The sequence below is a fragment of the Malurus melanocephalus genome, unplaced genomic scaffold, assembly GCF_030028575.1.
Source record: "Malurus melanocephalus ecotype Western Australia unplaced genomic scaffold, MMel_1.1 scaffold_64, whole genome shotgun sequence".
Taxonomy (NCBI): Eukaryota; Metazoa; Chordata; class Aves; order Passeriformes; family Maluridae; genus Malurus; species Malurus melanocephalus.
In genome coordinates, this window is record NW_026623296.1 from 161,915 (window position 1) to 184,935 (window position 23,021).

The 23,021-nt window shown below is 42.8% G+C and overlaps 1 protein-coding gene across 3 annotated transcripts in view; it reads left to right on the forward strand.

Moving 5' to 3' along the window:
• The first annotated feature begins 12,379 nt into the window (after nucleotides 1-12,379).
• SLC25A26 (solute carrier family 25 member 26) overlaps nucleotides 12,380-23,021 on the forward strand; it is an 81,773-nt gene continuing 71,131 nt past the window's right edge. For all 3 annotated transcript variants that reach the window (XM_057366347.1, XM_057366348.1, XM_057366349.1), the window contains exons 1-3: nucleotides 12,380-12,490; nucleotides 15,641-15,797; nucleotides 17,382-17,491. In XM_057366347.1, coding sequence (XP_057222330.1) covers nucleotides 12,458-12,490; nucleotides 15,641-15,797; nucleotides 17,382-17,491 — 300 coding nt within the window. In that variant the 5' untranslated portion in view covers nucleotides 12,380-12,457. The remainder of the gene's footprint in view (nucleotides 12,491-15,640; nucleotides 15,798-17,381; nucleotides 17,492-23,021) is intronic.

Consider the following 23,021-nt stretch of genomic DNA (forward strand, 5'->3'; position numbering starts at 1 on the left):
AAGTACACTGAAAATGAAAGGCTGGTGCTCTAAAAAGGGTTCAAGAGCATTGACACCTCCAGCCTGAAGATGTCAAGACAATGTTGTGAAATTGTGTCAATAATTTGAAGAAATAAGATACCATTATGGCTGCAGCACCAAAAGCGATGTAATGGCTCTTCTTTGCAATCAGCAGGTTAAAGGCTTGCTCTGAACTGCAGAGTCTCAGTGGAAAATGTACACAATGAGCCTGGCACGGTGCAGTCTGTCACAGCTCATTCAGTGACTGCAATAAAGCAGAGCTGCCTCAACAGTCCCCAGTGCAGTATTTTTCTGGTTGAAAATACTGTTACAGCACGTTGAAATTGCAAGTGGAGGGATGAGAGGATTTTAAGGCATATTTAAGCACAAGAGTTTTCAAAGGTCAAAGGGGAAATTTCTCATTGTGGATTTTTTTTTGTTTTGTTTTGTTTTGAAATAGTTTTTTGAAAGTGTAATAAAAGTCAAAAGCTAGAAAAGGTGCTTTTTTAAAAAAAGCATTCAGTGTTTCAGTAGCTTCCACTGTGTTTTTCAGTCTTCCTGCAGCAACCTGGTCAGAGCACAGAGTCCTCTTCCCCTTCAGGTAGTTTTGTTGATTTGTTTGTTTGATTTGCAGATCATTTGATATCTCTTTGAACTTGCTTTTTCAGGGTGGGCACAGCAGGCACACACTATTGCCTAATTAGGCTGATATTGCTGAAGTCAGCTGCCCCTTGCTGAGCCAAAGAGAGCAGATGATCACTGGGGCTCCAAGGAAGGTTTTGATTTGGGAAACCTATTTTAGAGGAAAGCTAACTCTTCTGGCGTCCTGGAGAGGTTCTCAATATGTTCACTAATCCCCTCCAGGAAATGAGAAGGGTCCTCAAGTGTGGCTGGTCCAGCAGAGCTCTTCTGAGCCTCTCCAAGGGGAGCCAAAGATGCTCCTAAGGCACGAAGAGATGCCCTGTGTGGCACTGAGGCTCCACGCTTCATTTGCACCAGTTTTGTTGAATACCCCAGGTGTGCTAACATTAATGCGATTTTCAATTTTACTGGACCTTTGGAAGAAAAATATGGAAACCAAACTCATCACTYAGGCTTCTTATAAGAGCTGTTACTAAACCATCTCAGGGCTCTTTTCCCAAGATTGTGTGCCTAGCTRATTTTCCTATTCTAATTCAAGAGAGAAAGGAAGATGGCATTGTGTGGCCTTCAGCCTCTCTTCCCTTTGTACATGTGTCTCAGGAGATGAATTATTTATGATAATGTAATTCTAGAAATGAACAAACAAGTGTATTGTACATTTTCCCCCCAAAGAAGCTGCAGTCTGTGATAGGGACACTAGATGGTAGTGTCAGTCCAGAAACATTTCAGGGATGTCTGACAGTGTAGTGACACTAAATCGTGGCTGTTTCAGTGAGCTTTGCTCCTTGCAACACGAAATATGACGTGAATAAGTTGTGATGTGGTAACGTTGTTCAGACCCAAACTTTTTGCAGTTAGGTTTGAAAGCTGTAACCAATTTTAAACTGTTTTACAGAAAAGGAGATCGTGAGTCTGATAATTCTGCAGTTAACCATTGTTGCTCTACCTGAAAAACAATGAAATCTCTATTTCTGGTGGTTTGAGCTGAGCACAAATTCTGATCAAAAAAGAAACCCGACCCTTGACATTCAATCACTGACACCAGAAACGTTAAGGAAGATTAACAGCCATGTTGCTGCTTGCTTTTTTTTTCAGTTATGTCTCAGTGTGAGGTTAATAAAAAGTGCATGTGAGATGTGGAAATCACCATTTCTAATTATTAGATATMATAGATTGACTGAGAAATTAATCCAATTCTGACTGGGAATAGAATACAAGGATAAATCAGGCATATGTTGCTCCTAATGTGACCATTTYGGTTTCAACAAATTGCAAACTGATATTGATTTCTATACATAAGGTATGAACAAAAAAGAATTACAAAACTTCTCAGCAGCCTGAAAAGTCAATATCAACCAAACTAGAATGGCATTTAGGAGAGGGATGCTCTGCTGATGAAAATAAATGGCAGTAAAATAGCTTCTCACTTGTAATTTTTATCTAATATCGTATCAGGTCTGTAATCCTTTGCAAGTGTCATCCAATGTATCACTGGTGACTGCAGAAATGTRCAGAATTAATAAAGAAGGTGTCTGGATGTGGAATAGCTCCAGCCTTCCTGAAAGGTTTCGGTTTGATGTATGATATTCCACCGATGGAAGTATAAAATCTATTAGTTCACAAAGTGAGCCTTATTCCTGAGTTCCAGCAGAAGAAGCCCTTTGCTCGAGGCACAGTTTCATGCTGTGAATGTCTCTTTATCCCAACACACACCTTCAGCTGTGTGGTTGTGTCACAGCACTTCTAACAGGAGTGGCTATGGGTTGCAAGTCTGTGGATTAGAATAAAATCTGGTTTAATGCTTTGCTTTAAACAACCTTTAAACACCTGAAGGAGAGGAAGGGAGTAGTGGGTGTGAAATGCCTGGCTGCACATAAAGGGAACTCCAGCAGGAAGGGGAGCATGGAGAGGGATGATTGAAGTGCTGTGAAATAAATGGGCATGGAAAAAAGCCAAAATACAACAAATATGCCCCAGCAGATACAGGATTCATTTTTCAGGAGATCCTTTCTGTTCTGTAGTCCTGCCCCTTGAATGTTGTTGTCCCAGCATCTGATAAGCATTCATAATTTTTGAGGAAAGAGGAAGGAGAAAGGCTTTCTCTCTAACACAATGGTCATTTTGCACTGAACAATCTTCCTTTTCTGTGCTTTGGTTTCTCCCCTGGTTTAGAGCAGGGATGGAATGGGTGGGTGGAAGAGCCCACAGGGATGGACATCAGCAGAGCACAGCATTGTGATCCATCCACAAAAACTCAACTTCCCACTATTATCTCAGTGCCAGAAGAGAGCAGGTGTTAGGTCTGAATGCACCTGCTCAACACTTCTAATGCTTTGATTGAAACTGGGAGTTCTGTTCCCTCCTCTCTTGACAGGTCCTGTGTCTCACTCAGGTTCAGCAGAAAGTGAGACCCAGCAGGAGGTTCCTTCCCTCCTTGGAGTACTCTTCAAAGTGCTGGACTCTCTTTTCTCACAGGAATTTTGAGCAATCAGTAGATCCTTCAGTAACCTGCTCTCCCGAGCTGAGAAATCCCTACTACGCAAGTGCCACTGKCATTTTTAGGCTCAAAAGGTATAAACCAGTTTGTTGTACTGGTTCAGCATGGATGTAAGCTCTTGCTAAGGATGGGAGGTTCTTACTTTCAGTCAGATGAGGGTATTTCAAGTTCAACACGACTTTGCCAGCCYGGAGCTCAAATTTTTATCTACTTGTAGCCAATTGCAAGCAAGAGGAGCTCTATCCCTTTGATTAGAAATATTACTGTTTGACTGGTATCACAGTTTGAAAATAAATTAAACTGAGAAGCAGGTGCCTCATATGACCAGACAAAGAAAAAGTTCAGGAAGCCTCTCTGTATCGTCAGATCAAGATGAACTTTGATAAACTTGGGTTATTAAAAAACACAAGCAACATTTATCTTCCTCTTTTGACTTGCAAATTAACCTAAACTCACATAACCAAATCTGATGGGACTTAATTTTCAGCTGYAGAGTTCACCACAGACTTAAAAGACTAAACCCAAAATCATAATTGCATATTGTGGACTGCTTCTGCTGCAAAAGTTTCCAGAGCAAAAACCTGCTTTAGTTAGTGAAAGGGGATTGTGAACTAAAAGAACAGTTAGAATTGCAGAATTTGATGTTGCTCATTCAAACAGGAAGGATTTTGATTTGGATCCTTTCTCCTTCCCTTTGAAATGCTATTTACCTACATCAGAGTTTAATAAGGTTAATGTGTTAGATGTTCCCCCAGTGTAAATTCTATCAGTGGGAAGAATACTGMCTGAATAAAGTCCTCCAGCTGTATTCATTTGCTTTCAATGTGTCAAATTAATTTTGCCACATGGGTAATAAAAGCTGTGCTTCTGTGTATTTCTGTAAACATTGTACGATTTAGAAAGTGTTTATGATTTCTTTCAACAATGAAACTTAAACTGTGCGCAGTCCAATATTGGTGAGTAATTTCAGAAGTGAGTGAGGCATGTAATTGAGTTTGTCAGTGTAATTGTATTTTGGAATAGATAGTGGTGTGTTTTTTTCAGTCTTTAGTGAGTCTCGTATTTAGTGTGCTGATTAATTCTATTAGAGGAGTTAATTAGACTGAGAAGGTGGGGGTGAGGATGGATACAAATCACTTGAAAGCACTGCATTTAACTCCGAGTTGATTATTCTGTGCCCAGAGAAATGCTGCCTCTCCCTGTTTTGGACTCACACGCGTGATTAGAGCTCATCAGTGCAGCCCCACGCCTGTGACAAGGACAGACGATGAGTGTGGATGCAATTCTCACTCCTTTCAAGTGTGAACTTCCAAATTAAGGCACTGCAGGGTACAGGGTTGACCTGACTCAAAAATAATAAGCTCCTGTGCATAGTCTGTAATAATAAAAATAATAATTACAGTATCTGTATTTCTGGCACAGCCTCCCCATATTGTTTCCTGTAAAGAATAAAAGGTAATAAGGAATAAACAGGCATCACTTAAGGGTACAGTCTGGCTTTGCAGACTTCAGAAGAGCTTGGGCTCAAGTCTTGGCATGGGAGATTCAGAAAGCAGGGATGGAGAATTGAAACAGCCTCCTCTAAAAAGCCAAAATACRCAAAATAAATACAAACACAATGGATTTTTAAGCAGCAGTTGGTGGGTGATTTTTTAATTACCTGGAATATTTCCAATCAGACAAACACAAGACACTGTCAGAAGAGCATTAAAACAGGCCTTGAGGCATCAACTGAGCTGCACAAAAAGTCAAGGTCTTTTATAAACCAAACAGACATGTTGGAAGATGGTGCAATTTTGTGGAAAACAGTCTCAGTCTGAATAAGCACAAAGAAAGGATACTGTCAAATGAAACAGTGGTCAGGACTCCACAAAACCCAACAGCCTGCACATTTTCAAGGAATTGTGACGCCGTGTCAGGGAATTGGTCCCAAGCTGCCTGGCCAGGCCATTATAGCCCTGTCAGTAAAAATGCCTCTTATCTCCCAACTCCTTCCCCGCACAGATAAAGCAGCYGTTGTCCGATCAGGGCATATTTTAATAAGATTCAGAGTGGTAATATCTGGCAAATTCACATGTCTTGTGCTGCTCTTTGCCCATGTACAAAGAGCTCCCGTTCCCATGCTTTTTTGTTTCCCTTAGATAATGGCTTTTCTGCAGCAGARTCTGACCGATAGGTTATCGGCTGGGAATGGCAACACGGCTCACAACGGCACCGTAGCAAGGGACAATCAGAAACTTTCAGCATTGGGAAAGCTCACATCACAAGCCAGCTCAGATAATSCTGCTGAGAGGAGAACTTGGCAAGGTTTTCTGTGCAAAACAAGGAAAAGGAAAAGGGCCCTGGAAAGTCACAGAAAGGTGAATAAGAAGTTCTTGTCACCGGCCTCCTTCCTCTGGTCCTGGGAAGGACCTCTCAGCTGCCTCTCACCAAACAGTTTTGCTCCACAATGTCAAAGAAAACAAGCAAGGGGGCCAGGGCTCTACCTCAGAGATCTCAGCTTGCTGRAGACACAGTGAGTCTTCTGGAAAGAGTTGGAGGAGCTGTCAAAGCCACTCACCTGTACCACTAAAGCTGTTTAGTTTGCATTTGGTGGTGGTGTATGGACGGCCTGACAGATGCAGCTGGGTGTGGATAAAACCCCTTCCCCTGCTCTTCTAGAACTGCTGTTTCACTGCTCTCCAGAGACTTTGCTGTGGGTTTGACTTGGCAGATGATAGGAAATGGAAAAKGAAGACTGAGGTTAGACAACCTTCCTCCTCACTAGTGACCTCCATSCAGTCCACTCCTGTCCCCCGACAGGCAGGAGAGAATTTGAAGCAGGACTTCATGTTGTCTTACAGGACAGAGGCAGCAGTGGGGAGTGATGGAAAAAAGGGATGTGCAGGAGTTTTAGGACAGCCAACATGTGCTCCAGCAGCTATGAGAGTTTGCTCTCCCTTCAGCCCTCTGCTCCCTGTCCCTACACTGTCATCCATGTCCTTTGGTTTCCTTGTCCTTCTCTGAACAGCCCAAGCAGATTGAGAAACACTTYTCTTTGAATTAGATGATACTAAAAATGAATTACATCAAGCACAGAATGCCAAACACACAGCTCATTTTTCTTAAAGCAAACGGTATCGTTTTTACAGTTTACATTACATTAAAAAAATAGCTGTAGTCTGCATGCCAAAGTTCAGCTGTTCAAATAAACCCTTCAGCTYCTTTCTTCAGTGACATCTCCCAATAGATGGATTGTTTCAGCCACGGTGGCTGTTCTATATGTCACTGCAAGCACTTCCCATCCACTCCCTGGGAGCTGGAGATGGGATTTAGCTGATAAAAACTCTGAGCTGAGCAAACAGCAGGCAGYGAACTAATTTTTTTAAGTACTGCTCCTTGTCTGTACAGAAACAATGGCAGTTTATTTCTGCCAGGAGGCTGATGGAGTTAGCAGTGGAGGTGAGGGTCACCTTGGTGTCAGAGCCACAAACCTCTCCTGGGAGCCAGGGCCACCATCTCTGCTGGGCCACATCATTGGGATGGAGGACACCTCCAACCCCATGGACCAGAGAGGAGCTCAGCTCTCCAAAATCATGAAAATCAAGAAAATCCTATTTTACTTGTTTCATTCCTTACAAAAAGTCCAGCAAAATAGTCCAAAAAAGGGGTCATGGTGAGCTTGCACCACGATGACCTCGGTCTTGTGCTGGTCCATACTGGTTGGATGGGGAGGAAAAGCAGGTCCAGCACTGATGTTGCACCCACTCCTTCTCCTCAACCCGCCTCACATTTCACTAACTCTAGCAACAGCCTTCAGAAGAGACCAGATCTGTTAATCCTCTTTTTAAAAAAGTTGAGGGACCTAAACCACCAGAACGACTCAAGCAAATCAGTGGCTAAAATAACCAGGTTTCCTGGTTCCAGCCGCTCTGTGGGAATGTCGGGGATGCTCCTCTGGGACCMTTTGGAAATGCACAACTTTTTGGGCAGCTTAGGACCATTGTGTTGCAAACTTTTTTATTAGCTCTGCTTCCTGASTCAACTAAGTCATTGCATCGGCCCACAAAATGATTTGAGAACAGATGTGAGTGATTCCGTGTCAGGAGGTTGGATTATAACCACAACTACAGGCATAATTAAGATTTTCCTTCATTTCTCTTATGAGCTAGAATGGAAATATTAGATTAACTCAGCTGTGCTGTAAGACTAACTGCAGAGAGTCTGAAAGACATGTTCACTTGTAAAGGTCACTGCATTGCCACTGGGCTGTTGTTTCACTTACTTTACCCAGTAGTTAAAATGCATGTTTTCTGTCTTTCCCAGGCCTCTCATCTTCAATTGTACAGGCAGCCAATAAGGCAGAATAAATGAGGAGCATCCAAAAGTTGTACAGTTTAAGGCTTCTATCATTATGCAAAATCTATATCATCATTAATCACTTTTTTCCTAAATGAATTTGGGGACTAGTGTTTCTGCTGCTAAGTACTCAAAGGAGTTATTAAATTTATGGCTGTCTGGTTTCCCCATCTGTTTCCATAAAAGTTTACTGCAATTAGTATTTCAGCAGAATTTCTAAACCCTGCCAGACTCCTTAAGAACAGGGAACGCTGCTGTAAGCGTGAGGGGGAGCTAATGTTGTATGAGTGGCARAAAATCATCTAAAATCCAGATTCAACCAGCCTTGCCTGTAGTTTGCAGGAGGGTTAGGACAGGAAAAGGGAGACTTGCAAAATGAGAGCTGGAAAAATTCCTGCCTATCCAGGTCCAGCTGTCCACTGCTGGCTACATTTTAGGAAAATGTTCAGTTAATTTTCATTTTTCTGAAGGAGGCAGCTCCAGAAGCACATGGGCAGAGGTTTGCAGCACAGCTGCTGAGACACAGAGGGGCCATGGGGCACTGGGCAGTGGGGTGGCAGCTGGAGGCAAGTACCAGTCCTGGGGGAATCATTGGGAACTGGGCTCTGCTTCCTTGGGCAAGAGCCCTGGTGTCAGGGGACCTCTTGGATTGTAGTCCACTGAGGCTGTGGCYGGGAGCACTGCTGCCCTATCCCTGAGAGAAATAAACTGCAGAATATAAATCTGTGCTTCTGCAAGGAGCCCTCAACTTAAGAGTGTGCACATCAAGTGTTTAAGGAGTCTGGTGACAACACTGTCCCCTGGAGAAGGACCACTTTCACACTGTCACACCTTTCTGGTGCATGAAGCCACGCTGCTCCCCTGCACAGGAAGTGCCCTTTATTAGGCACTAATTTCACATTTCTGTGGCTGTTTGCTATCAGATGAGACAAACAACRTTTTGATGGTCAAAGGGTTGTGTTTTGTTCCTTGCCTGCCACGATGTGCTCCTGTGGTGCATCACAGCCTCTTGGGTGCTGTTTGTGGTCATAGCATTGAAGTTCCCCCTTCAGATGGCTTCCCTGGCCYCATTATGCACCTGCTTATTATCAAATTAGGGGGATCCCTGAGTCTGTCTTTTCATTATATTTATGCCAGGATAAATTTTTGCAGCTGATAAATTTCCATCTGCTTTCATGAACAGTGGGATGGGCCTGGCTTCTAAGGAAGGAAAAGCTGTCGGGTGTTGCCCAAGCTAAAGAAAAAACATCGATCCAAGAAGGACTGACTGACTGGAAGGGGCTGGCCCTGACGTGCCTGAATTGCCCTGGAGGAAGATAATGAAGAGAATGAGGAGAGCAATTGCTTCAATAAATAAAGTGGAACATGTGTGAGACCAATACCGCTGGGGGCTGATATATGCCAAGAAGTCTGTTTTTAACATCTGCTCTTGAGCAGCCTTAATATGTTATGACCAGATCAATAAATCTTCTGCTGCTGGTGTCAGACATCCAGCAGCAGCCAGAGAGTGGGGAGGAAACACTCACAAAGGATTTAGATATTCACAGACCCACATATACAGGCATTTCTGTGCATGTGCACTGTTGTACTAGTGGAAGGGTTAATGTGAAATCAATCCAAAATTGTTCTTAAATAGCTCTGRCAAAGAGGAACCACGAGTGGCTGATATTCTCTCCCCGAGATGTCTTTTTCTGCAGAGCAGAAGCTACGGGGTTGCTATGCTGTCGGCAGCTCATATCCCCCTCAGTACATCCAGAGATGCAGCATGTTCTTTATTTTACTGCAATTAAAAGGCTTTTCATCTCTTCCCAAGGCTTTCATGTGCTGCAAAGGCTGAGGGAAGCAGGTGAAGTGGTGCAGGCATAATGGCCATTTTTAAAAGCCTTCTTACCAACCTGCAGCCACGGGCAGGAAAGGGCAGAAAARCAGGAGCAGGGAACAAAAAGGAAGATGAAAGGAGCAGCTGAGCAAAATTATTTTGGCCAGCAAGTTGCTTTGGTGCTGGCAGAATGTACACTTGCAGCAGGATAGACACAAGTGTCTGTTCACTCCTCTGCTTTGGGTCCTGCCCCCGCAGTGCCTGGGACAAGTATGGTGTGGCTGTTCCTCAGCCTCCCCAGCTTGCTCTCCAGCYCCTGAGCTGGACAGGCTTGGGAGAAGCTGAAAATAGGGCTGACCATGAATATCTGCCATTCAGGTGCAGTCAGACACCACCCATGCATGGTTCTGCTCAGCCCATCTTCCCTCGCMGCATTTTCTTGCAGGGAAGAAACCCTGTGAGAAACCATATCTCTTTCTTCACTCAACTTACTTTTTAAGCCTGGGGGAGTCCACAGAAGGATTTGGCACAAAGATTGATGTTTGGCCTGTGGCATTAAGCAGAACTTGTTCATTTAAGACAGGACAGTGGCGTGGAAGAATAGAAGGTTGTGACCTCTCTGATGCAGCAGCAGTTCTCCTGACAGAAGGTGATAAATAAAAGAGTCAGTGCCACAGAATGTATCTGAAAGCTTTGCACTGAACAATGTGAAAAATGCTTGCTATGACCCCAAAATCCTTCACATCGAGAGACCTCCTGGGCACATGGGGTACARAGGTCTTGTTTTAAGTGCTGCCATCGCTGGGTTAGCAGTGGCTCCAAAAGTACGCTTCATTTACTGCAGATGGCTGATTTTTTCTCTCAATATGGCTCCAATGTGCTTAGTTTAATGACAGACAWGGACCTGGAAACTGAGGAATTTTCAGCTTTTGTGTTTATTTAGACACTCAACAGAATACCAGCTGGAAACAGTAGATTTCAGATCCTTTTTATTTCTGTGGAAATWGCAGGGTACTTTCAGAGAGCCAGGTGCTCTGCTGAAATAAGTTACAGTAATAACTGCTCACAGTCCAGTCATCCCTATATTACAGCTGGAATACGTAACTGTGGCTCCTGCTTCTTCTAGGAACCAGAATAAAAGTTTTTGAAGAATCACAGAATGGTTTGGGTTGGAAGAGACCTTAACTCTCTAGTTCTAATCTGTTTGCTATGGGAATTTTCAGGAGTTAATTCCTAGGACAGCAAACTGGCCTGTCCTAGACTTCAYGTGGTCAGGCATCCACACTGGAGACACATGTGGTGGTAATGTCAAAGGAATATAATTGTTTCATCATTCCTGATATGAAACCAAGAAGTGCTTCTTAATAAGCACAATATAGCCTAAACCAAAGCAAGGTATTGATAATCCACCAGATTTCTGTAAATATTGTAAGTTAGAGACAGAAAACCAAGGAACTGCCTTAAAAATCTAAGGAGGCTGAGAAACGCAACACATTCAGGTTCTTTCTATTTCTGCCTGCAGAGCTCTGAGCTTTTCACTCAAAATGAAAATGAAGACTACATGAAACGAAGACTGCTCYAGCATCACCCATCTCTGGGGACAGAGACAGATCGGGAAAAATAATCACAGCGTTGTAGGAGAGCTACAAAAAATTTGCTGGAGTTGGCAATGGCACTTTCATGTCGGTCACGGTGCTTGGTGTGGGCAGGTGTTGCAGCCCAGGTCACAGCAAACACCCTGATGGAGAGGAGCTGAGCTGGACGTGAGGCATCACCACATCCAAAAGGCATCCCAAGTGACCTACTTGCAGCCAAGGAAATCTTGGAATTGGAGCCTGCCTGAATTTTCTGGTCCTGCACACACTGCAGTGCTCTCCGACGTCCACCCTTTTTTCCTCCTCTGGAATCACATTTCCCGTAATTTCAAGTGCGGTTTCCTGCTGGGTGAGGATTGTGTGAGGACTCTGTGCCAAAATCCTCTCTGCAGCTTTCAGAACCACTGATTAATTGAATGCCCTTTGCAAGAACGGGGAGAGCCAACGAGACACAAACACAACATGTAAAAACATTTGGGATAAGGGTGAAAAATGGCATTTTCCATTGCAGGAGAGTTCTGGGAAGAGGCAGGAGMAATGACCCTGGTTGGGTGAGTTTATAATTTTGTTTGCTGTGCATTGTTCTGGCTCATGGGAGCATCCCATGGAAAGTCTGAGCTGCATGGTGCCATTGCTGCAGACATTGCTGACAATTTTAGGACTCTCTAAACACAGAAACAATTTAGTTTTGAAAGGAGACATTATTTATTTCGCACAGGGTGTAAGGCGGAAAATTGCACTGATCAAGCAACCAAAAGGATAAGAAGTTACATCTTTTATACAACAAGATTTACAAGAACCCGCCTATCTAATATAACTTGCCCACCTAYCTAACGCATATTTATTCAGGCAATCTGATTTTATGCAATGCTGGCAACACGAAATCGATTTCTATTGTAGAAATTATCTGACATCACCAGTTACGTTTACAAAAAGTGAGAAAATTCCTGAAGACAGAAAACTCAGCTTGCAGACCTCAACACCATGTGAGGAAAACCTCAATTTCAGGATTTCAGGCCTGTTTTTTCCCTCAGTATGTATCCATTTCAGGATTTCAGGCCTGTTTTTCCCTCAGGATGTATCCATTTCAGGATTTCAGGCCTGTTTTTCCCTCAGGATGCATCCATTTCAGGATTTCAGGCCTGTTTTTCCCTCAGGATGCATCCATTTCAGGATTTCAGGCCTGTTTTTCCCTCAGGATGTCATTTTTTTTTTTTTTCAGGGGCACATGGAAAAGCTGCTCTCCAAACAAACCCCAGCCAGGGGCAGCAGGAACCCACGAGCACCTCAAGAGCGCCAGAAAGGGCTAATTTCCCCCGCTTTTAGAGCGGCTGTGCTATAGTGCACAGCAAACCGCCATTTAGCACTAATTAACTAATTAACTAATTAATTAATTAATTAATTAACACGGCTTTAATTGCTGCGCGCTGCCCGTTCCGCGCATGCGCGGGGCCGGCGCGCAGGCGCAGTGGGAGCCGCGCCCACGTGACCGCGGCAATATGGCTGCGCCCATGGGAGCGCACCGGGAGCGCCCTCAGCGCCGCTTCCGCTGCCGCTGATCCCTCCATGGAGCCGCGGGAGTCCTGGGCGGCCTTGGCGGTGAGTGACAGAGCCCCGAGCAGGTTGTTTTACCCGGTGTGATACAGCCCGATCCGCAGAGTGGAGGTGTTTGGTTTATTTACAGCTCTGTGCAGAAAGGGACGCTGGAGGGCAAATCCACAAAGCCGGCGCTGCGGCTAGCAAAACTTTTCATTATTTCTGCTCTTTAGCGGATATAAAAGTGTTAATGTTCATTGGCTACAAGTTACATAGTTCTCTTATCTTTTATTGATTGATGATTATCTCCCTTCCCATGGTAATTAGTCCACACGCTCAGTCTTCCTTTAAGCCAATGTGTTTCTTGGATTGGTGGCTGTAAGGTGCCCCTGCTGGAATAACCTTTTACCCAATCCGAGCTGATTCAGCGCTGTTTCCGAGTTGTCTTTTATCTTTGGGGTTCTGTCAAATGTCCTTGTGGCCCATAAATTCTGAATCCTTTGTGTCCACTATCAGTGGTGCATCCTTCTTCCCAACCTTTGTAAATCTCCCTCTATGGCTGACATCAGTGAAACATATCCAGCCATAAACTTTAAGCAATTCTCTTGACAAGTATTTTGTCTTTCTAACACCTAGACATCTCTTAGAGCCTGTTGGCTGCTCTGTTTCAACYATTAAATCTCCTTTSTTTMTGGTTAATCTTRAAAGTTAYAAGGATCAAACATCAAAGAACATYCTTTCTTAGGAAAAGCTTTAAATATTTCACATTTTGCAGCAGGCCTGAGCATTGCCAGGGTGATGTGCTGAGCTGAGCTGAGGGTTGGCCACGGTTTGTGTCTTCAGCAGACACTCCATAGCCATGAGAGCCCCTGTCCCTGTCTGTGAAGCATCTCCCTAGGGCTGCATTTCCCACCCTAAAAGCTTCTTTTCCATTTGTTGTCTCAGCAAAGGGGTGAAGCTTTGGTCACCATAGCTGGGGACCCCCTTGGAAACATCCAGTGCTTGCTGTCGGTTCTGTGGGGGAGATCAGGGATATCCCTGGTGTGTGCCTGGGCTGGTGTGGGGAGAGCTGCAGGGGAATTCAGCCCCAAATGCTCTGGGGTGTTCAGCAGCGAGGTCCTGGCTGGATGAGGAATTAGGCCCTGGTTTTGTTGAATCATTGTGATGGAGTTTATGTAGTCATTGAATATTCTGAGTTGGAAGGGACCATAAGGATCATGAAATTCCATCTCCTGGCCCTGCACAGGATATCCCAACAATTCCCCCCTGTGCCTGAGAGCATTGTCCAAGCACTGCTTGAGCTCTGGCAGCTTTGGGAATGTGAACAGGCCCTGGAGAGTCTGTTCAGGGCCCAGCTATTGTTTGGGTGAAGAACCTTTCCCCARTACCCWACCCAAAYCTCCCCTGGCACTGCTCCAGCTGTTTCCTYGGGCCCTGTCACTGATCACAGAGAGCTGGAGCTGTCCCTTTACCTCCCTGGGGAGGAAGCTGCAGACCCCAATRAGGTCTGATYTCAGCCTCCTCTTAGTTAAGTTTAACAGGTATGTCCAACTCTTGGTAAAAGTTTTTCTGACAACACTGCTGTCACTGACAGGTGGGGGTGAAATTGTGTTCTAGGTGTCCTATTAACCAAAAGTCATTTCTCTTTTCTGCAATTGTTGCAAGCACCAGCTATTGTCGCCTGCTGGCAGGTGCTCTGTTAGCTGCCTCATGAATTTAAATGACATTTGAGATACAGAACTTTGAGAACTCAAAGAAGCCATTAGTAACTTTTGATTCATGTTTTAACAGATGGCTAGATTAAATCTGATTAAATCTGATCAATGTTATTTTGAGCAGATAAGGATTTTGATGGAAAAGAGTGAAGAAGAATCGATGCATGCAAAATAGCCAACTAGATTAAAAGAGTAATTAACTTATTGATTAAACCTTTAGTAGCAGATAGTGAACACCTCTCTGAGTCCTCTGCTGCCCTGAAAAAAAATATCAGAGTAACACACATGTGATTTGTTTTCAGGCAGAGTTAAAAATCTGTGYAGCTGTTTCTTGTGTGCTGATCTGTATGAGGTAGCCTTCAAAACGTTTTCTGTTCTGAATAGCACTGCATCTAAATAATGTCTCATAACAGGTTAACTATTGATGTGGTTTTGTTCTATTTTAAATCAGTTTTTCTATTTATTTCAGTCTTTTTCTCATGTTTTTGCCAAATAATTATTTTCTACAATCAACCATGGGGTAGTTAAAAAAAACCCAGTCATCTAGAAACGCAGATAATGGAAGAAAATTGAGCTTCAGTTGAACCAATTTTTTTAGGATTTTGTTTTATTAATTATTTGGGTAAAAACCTTTTCCTTATGACTTTGAAATCTTTATTTAACACAATTTCCAGTACCTTAAGAAAGCCTAGAAGAAAGGTGGAGAGAGGAGTGGTGACAAAACAAGAGGGAATGACTTCCARCTGATGGAGATTAGGTGATGGAGGTTTAGATTAGATATTAGAAAATAATTCTGAGGCCCTGGCACAGGTTGCCCAGAGAAGCTGTGGCTGCCCCATCCCTAGAGGTGTCCAAGGTAAGGTTAGATGTGACTTGAGGCAAYCTGGTCTAGTGGAAGGTGTCCCTGCCCATGGCAGGGGGCAGGAGATCTTTAAGGTCCCTTCCAATCTAAATCTTTCAGTGATTTGATCAGCAAAAGAAAATAAAGGAGCTTTAYTTYAGGCTTTTTTTYMAWWAARGSYWWKRRGGAGYGTGAATGATTCAAATGAAGAAGTGTGCTGGAAAAATGGGAATGTGCTTTCTAGAGACACTTAAGGGGRGAGCAGAACTGCTTCAGTATTTCCCTGATTTTATCACACAACTCCTGGAGGTGTTGGTCACTCTGTGCTGTGTCTTGWCAAGTGACATCCACTGTCTTGCTTTTCTGTGGAGTGGGGGAGTGTTGCATGGCTTAGCTTGAACTATTCAAAACATTGAGGTTATTTTGAAAATACCTAAAAAATGGTTTAAAAGTTTTWGTAATTATTATTTTCTTTTGTTGAACCCTCCTTGTTGAAGCTGTGGGAGCTGTTGAGGTCTGTGTAAGACTGTCAGTTTATGAACTGACCTCAGGATTGACACAGTCAGAAGTGCTTTGGGTTACACACACCTCAGTTACTGACATAAACTTCACCCCTCAGAATATTAATGCACTTTTCTCCATGGTTTTGTCTTGAAGGCTGGTGGAGTTGCTGGTGTCTTTGTTGACTTGATCCTCTTTCCCCTGGATACTGTGAAAACAAGACTGCAGAGTCCTCAAGGATTTAGGAAGGCTGGTGGTTTTCGTGGCATCTATGCTGGWGTTCCTTCCACTGCTATAGGATCCTTTCCAAATGGTAAGTTTTTTTGATTATGCTTGCCTTGCCTTCTTTAAGTGGTAATTTATGTCACGTAGGACATCCATGTCTGTGGTTTCCTGTGGGTGCCTGGATTCTGTGAGTCCATGTCCAGCWGTGAAGGGCAGTTTCTAGATTTGTACAGCACTGAGCAAACTTGAGCAAGGCTGGAGTGAAGGCTGCTGTATGTTTACTCTGAAAAGCAGCCCTAATTCCTTGGAAGTGTTCCTGGATTAATTATAAGGGCACCCTAAAACATTTCTAGGTGTCAAAGAGGGCTTGAGTCTTGCTTGCCCTGGACACTTTTGTCATGATTCACTCTTTCTTGGCATTGGAAATGAGTGGAATTTCAAAGTGCTTGAGCACTGGAGGATTTTGAGTTAATTATCCTGGGGATGCTCTGCCCATYTCCCTGAAACTACAACACTTAAATTGTAAAGACATCAGGAATACTTTTGAAACGGAGGCTTTAAAAAGTATATGCTTGTAGTCTCTGCAGAAAAAAAGGCATCTGAAATTCCTGATGCCTTTGTCCATTTTGTCTTTGTAGGGAGGGATGAAAAAATCTGTTCTGTCAGATGTAAATGTTAGGAGAACTTTGCTGACAAATCCACTGACACCTTCAGATGTTTGATGTCCTTCATAAGGTGATATAAAAAAATTCAGTTCTTTATCTTGGCTGCTGTGTTATCTCCTTTTGAAGTGATAAGCATCTTTTGATTAGCAGAAGGCAATTCACACGGCCCCTCTTTACAATTAAAATCTGTTCCCCCGCAAGACATGTCATTTTTTTCAGTATTTACATCTCCAAAATCTGCACTGTAGTTTTATCTTTCCAACGTATGACTGAAAAGTGAAATTAYCTTTAGGAGAAGGAATAACCCTTAAGGTGTAAGTGCCTTTGTAGCTGACTGTTGCAGTGAATAAACACAGCTCATGTTGCTGTGCTCAGTTTAGTTTTTTGTATTTCTTGTTCACTGCACAGAACTTCTATGAATCCTTCAGAAGCTGGAAAAAAAAATTTATGGGTCTAAATCCAAAATATTTAACTGACAAGAGCTAGGAAGAAGTTATTAATAAACTGCTACTGAAACAGTTTTTCACATTGCTGGATRGCAGAATTGTATCAAATTGATGCTTTTTGGATTTGTTTATTTTTCTTTTCAATTAATCAATTGATTTGTTTGTTGTTCCCTTCCTCTCCCACTCAAAAAAAGGACCATCCATTCAATTGAACCAAGGACCCTTCCCTCTACTCAATCTATGGATATGGAAGATGTCACTTTTTCAAAATGTGCTGGGCATTCATGKCTAATCAACATATCTTTCTGTAGCTCACTGCTAAATGTGGCCTGGAGTCCTGACACCTTTGATATTAATGGAAGGTTTGCCASGGGGTAGCCAGAAGCAAAAAATTGTGAAGGAGTTTTCCCTCAGATTTTGTTGATACTGTTGTGYAAAAATATCCTGGTTTTAACTACAACTGCAGAATAACAGGTGTCAAAATCCACCTCTAAATGTTTTTTTGTGCTAGTTCTGTGATGGAGGAACAGTGAAATGATTGCATGTTTTCTTGAATTTCAGCTGCTGCTTTTTTTATCACCTACGAGAATGTGAAATCCTTGCTGCCCCATGGACCTTCATCCTACCTGTCCCCTGCAACACACATGGTGGCTGCCTCCCTTGGGGAAGTGGTAAGAAGAGAGAAAATTCGTGTGTTTTGTGTCCATGGGAGGAGAGGAAACCATTCAGTCATGGAAAGTGGGGTTTGGTGTCATACCTGGTGACAGTTGTCACTGTTGGCACAGTGCCYTGGGGCTGGCTGTGGAGCTCAAACACCCCACGCTGCTCCTGCCAGCACTGGCCACCTCTTCCCTCCTGTTTTGGTCACACACRGTGTGTCCTGGCACTGATAAAATGWGGTKCAAATTGTCTCTGCAGGTTTGGGGTAAGGAAATGRGCTGTATGAAGCAGGCTTTTATGGCTTTTTGCAATTTAAACTTAGCTGATGGCGTGGGGCAGAAAACTGTTGTGCTTGTGGTTCCATATTCTGCTTTTATGAACAGATTTTTTCTTTTCCTTCCCATGGTGGCTTAGCTTAGGTGTTATGTTGGTCCCAAGCTGCCAGGAGTGTGGAGATTCCATTTATTTTAGCTTAACACCAGGTTCCTCCCTGCTACAGCAGCACAGCCTGGCTGCTTCCCACGGGAAGCAGCTCAGCTCTCCCTGCTCCCTGTGGGATCAACTTTGACACCCAAGTAATTTTTATTTTTCTGTGGAAATGTTACTGATTAGATTAAATGAGATWTAGCCAGGAAACTTAATTTAATGTACCAAGCACATGAAGATAGGTGAGTACAGCCCATAACCACTCTGGTAGTGGTAGATAGAAGGTGATAGACGTAGGGCTGGGTGGGATTTTTCTGTGTTGCTGCCTCAGGTGGATTCTTTCTGAGCTTGATTAGAGCCTGTGCTGTCAGGTTATGATTTCTAACTTAAGGCAATGCACAGAATTTACTTCCATGAGATTTCTCTAAGGGCTGTTAGAAATCAGCAAGAGGTTATTTACCACCATGACAATGCATGGCCCTAAAACTCCTTGTTTGCCTGATGTGTGTTGTAACAGCAGATCCAGGAGGTGTTTTGAGCTTCTCAGGTGCTGTTGCAGAATCAAGCAAAATGGCAATTTGGCTTGTGAAGAGGAGCCTGTGCTTTGCAATAAAATCCACCAGAGGAAAAGGTCTCTTCTCTGTGCAGTAGGTTGTTTATAATACACTCCCTGTGCCTGTGAGGAAATTACAACTGGGTCATTTAATCAGCAGTACCCAGTTGGCTACAGGTGACTCCTTCCAACAGAACCTGTTGCCCTTTTTCCCCACACTGGTCTGTGACTTTTACAGCTCAGGCACTTGCTGCTTTCACTCTGGGRCAGGCAGAAATGGTGCAGCAGAGTTAGATGAGCTGCTCAGGGCTGTCTCACGTGCTTGGCTTTGGCTGCTCTAAGCCCAGGGTAATGCATAGTGGTAGCCATTGAAATGGCAGAGTGGTTTTATGGTGTGGGAGCTATGATGTTGTAACAGTTTCCACATAATTTTGCTGCTTTTTGCTAGCTTTTTTCCTTCTCTTAGAGWGATGGGTGTGAGAGGAGAACTAAGCTGTAAAATAACTGAGGTAGGTATATAGAGATTTACTATAACAAACCTGTAATAAAACAGCACAAAGCAAGACCTTCTCATGTATGTTCTATATAAAGTCTTAGTTGATCAATAGAAAAATACATAAACTAGTCCAAATTGCATCAGGGTGAAAGTTATAATTACAGTTTTATTGATTAGTCATTAAGTTTTAATCAGGGCATAACCACTGGGACTATTATTTTGTCAGTAGTTTTTTTGATAATACATACTTGTCTTCCATTGTATACTTCATGATGTAAATTGCTTTTAAMTGTGAAACATTAAGCCCAAGACTGTCATGTTAGGATTCCCAAGGCATGTCTTTGCATTTCCACACTGATTTAAAAAAAAAAAAAACAAAAAAAACAGAGAAATTAGGAATTAGAGCAAGAAAGTTTTGATGAATTTCAAGGTTTGCTGTTCCTTCACTGGTGAGCATTAGTGACGTAGATACCTTCTTATGCATCAATAAAATGTATGTGCTTAAAGATACAATAAAATAKACATGAGAAATCAGTCAAATGGAAACTTGTAGGTTTAGAACAGCCACTCTCCTGTATTTGTTTACAGTCTCTGGAAATTCATGGGAGAAACAGTCCCCTGGAACTGGTTTGGTCCATTTTTCCAGTTCCAAGCTGGGAGACACAAAGCCAGACAATAAAAATGCAGGGGTTGTAGCAGTGTTTTGGGTTTGTTTTTTTTCCCTTTTAGGCAGGAGGAATATAGAAAGCTAATCTCATCTCCCAGAGCGAGATAAAGAAAAGTACATACAAAATCTGACCCTGCTAAGCATAATTATTTTTTCCTATAACTGAATCTCACTGTATAGGGACTCTGAATATCCCATAATACATGAAAAACTGCTTACAAAGACACATCCAAAACTCCAGAGGGCAGATACATGGTATATCATCTCATCAAGGAAGGAGAAGGTTTAAGAATACATGAGTTGCCAACAGGGGAAAAAACCTTATATACCACTCAATGTAACTGAAATCTGGAGATAGGAAACACTCATACTGCATCCAGGACTTTGGAATTTTTCATCTTGACTCTGCCTTGCCCTGTGTGTTTAGTCTGCCTGTATCTTTACAGTGAGCTGCCAAATGTGCTTGGAAAACATGATATCATAGGGAGTGGAAAGGAAAACCAGATGTTCTGAAATTTTACTTTTAATATTCTAAGGCCGTGTAAGTAATTCTGGGAAGGAGCAGCATTTTTAACCTCCAAGTGCCCATTTTCAGTAGTAACCAGGTGTTTCTTGCAGGACCAGAGTTAATTGTTCAGCTCCAGATTGATTTGTACAGATTTTTTTGTCAGTTTAATAGGAGTGTGTATGTGTTTTAATTACAAGAAACTTTGCTAAATAGAAGTCCCCCTCCGAGCCTGTCCTATCAGCCTCCTGCATATGTGGTTTTATGGGACAAGTTTGGGATTGTCCCAGTTTGACCGATGAGGTTTCCTTCAGGAGTGCCAGAGTGGCTGCATTCAGCACAGCTAATTTGGATTCAGCACAGATCATTTCATGTCCCACTGGCTTTTCCATGGAGGTGAGAATAAAGTCGTTTGGCTCAGGTTCCAGAGAAGGGAGCTGACAAAAGCCTTTCCCATCTAATGTTTAGATACTGCTATGGTTACGATCTGARCTTTGCAAGATATTTAGTGTAAGTTTTGGGCTGTTGCTTGTAAATATTGGGTTCGCTCTTATCTTTCTGACCTTTTGTTCTTTTTTGATGACATTGTCTTTCTTTTTTTTCTCTATTTTGCAAGACAGCAAACTACCTTGACTTTCAGAGAGGAAGTGTRGGGGAGGACTGAGGACCAGGATGGGAGGGAGATGTCCTGTTCTTTTGGCAGCTGCTGGTAATGGCCATGCTCTGGAAAGAGATCACCAGCTGAAATCATTGTTTAAGCCTTTGTCCTTGTTTAAGTTGCCAGAATACTTTAGGATTAGAAAGCTAGAGATGTGGAAAATTCAAAAATTTGTCACTTCAGTGTGAGAAGGGGATCAYGTGACTCCACAGGGCAAGGTGAGGACAGGTATTTCAAGGTGAAATTCCAAGCTCACTCATATATTCCAGTGCGTTACCACTTGAGGTACATCTGTGATAAGAGCAAAGTGTGTGGTTTATGTGTGATTAGCATCTGACCCTTCATATTAATAACTTCGGAATTTTTTAATCTGCTCTTGGGATGTGTCAAATAGGAAAACTTCTTAATGCAGGARTTATCTTTCTGGGGAGTTCAGTTACCTTTCCCTACCAGTATAAACTTGTTTCCTAGAAGCGATCTCAAATGCAAGCAAGTCTACAGTTTACAAGTTTTGGTTCTGGAAAATGACATTTTAAGCATACTTTTAATTTAAATAAAGGAGGGAAGTGTATTATTTACTTTATTTTATGCTTGTGGCAGAGGGTTTCTGCATCAAAAGAGGCATTCTAGACATATGGACAACACTGTGTTGTCTATCTCTGTCCACAAATCAGCCCCTTGTTCCCTGGCTGTGTTGTTTGAAACAGTTAATTAGTTTCAGTTTAATAGAAGAGGAGGAATCTCCAAAAGTGTTTTGGTATGAATTCCATGAGATTAACTGGCCAGGTCATAGAAGAAAGTATTCTTAGTGCATGTTCAGGGAAAAGGCAGAAGCATGAGTCAGACAAATCCGCAGAGCAATGGAATGAAAATCTCCAGCAGGATCACTGGCCAGGGCTTTGCAGCATGGTAAACTCTGGAAGATCAGCTYGTAGGAGCCCAGTCTAACAGAGATKAAAGAGCCACTCCACAYCAGACATGAASTTAAGATTTYAGGTGTTTCARACTCCAAAACTTGCATGTTGGAAGATGTGACTTTWCAGTTCAACAGGCAAGTTGGACGCTCTAGGAAGAGCTGATTTTARTTCAACAAAGAAGCAGTAAAGAACTTACAAGTGTCTAGACTTKGGGCTAATGGCTTTGAATATGTAACTATCCATTTTCTAGAAATTGAACTAATAGRTGGACAAAACTGTTCTGCATTTTCTTCTTTGCATCCTATCTCCTCTCAACCAGTGTGCTRTGTGCTGGCAGATCACAGTATTCAGAGTAGTGTCCAAATGACAGCAGCCAAAGTGTGATGGGACCTTTTCTACAGTATTTAAACATTTTTTCTGTTTCCATTGATCAGTGCCTGTCATTTTAGCTGTGACTGTGCCTTTTGTGCTGTGCAAATCTGGCTGCACACAGGCTTTGAGAAGGGGAATACTCCAACCCTGGCAAGATGAGCAGTGGTGGGGAGTGCAGCAATGTAGGTGGTCTTTTGAATTAATCGTGRTGGGGTTTGAAATATTCATAAATTAATCTATGCCAGGTCAGGTCTGCAATACAGATGCTGTAGGATTTTTGCCAGATCCTTATGCAGAAGCAGTGGTTAGGAGATGGTTGGGAAGGTGAGACTGCTGCCTTTGAGAGGCAGTGGAGAAAGAACAGAGTCAGAATGGATGGAAACTCAGTTCAGAGCTGCGGCTGGGAATTGGTTGTGAATAAAGATGAATGGGGGCATGAATCTGCAAATGCTGCCAGCAAATTCATCACACAATTAGAGGCTGAAACAGCAAATTAAGAGCTGTCAAAYACCTAGCCAGCCACCCACGCTGATCTTCTCTTGTGTGCTCCATTCTGACTGCACRGAGTGCATCTTCTTCGTCAGCTGCTCTCCCCACACTGATTTGTTCAGGGYTGAGAGGGAAATGCTGTCTGGCAGTTAAGTTTGATGGTTGTCATGTCTTTTGATCACAGGGCTGATGTTTAGTTGATATAGAAATGTTTGTAGCTTAGAGGGTCTAGAGGGGAAAGCTAATTTGGATTAAAAAGTTGTAAGTGAGAAGTAAGTAACTTTAAAGTRCTTCCTGATGGATTTCCTGACTTACTGCACCAGAGTCAGCTTTGGAAATGTTTGAGGCACTTTGGAATAAACTTACCTTAAACTAATGTTCTATGCAGGGTYTGTCAGGAATGACTATGAATAGCTCCATATGTGGACAAGCCCATAATTCTTTAAGTGAAAAGGCTG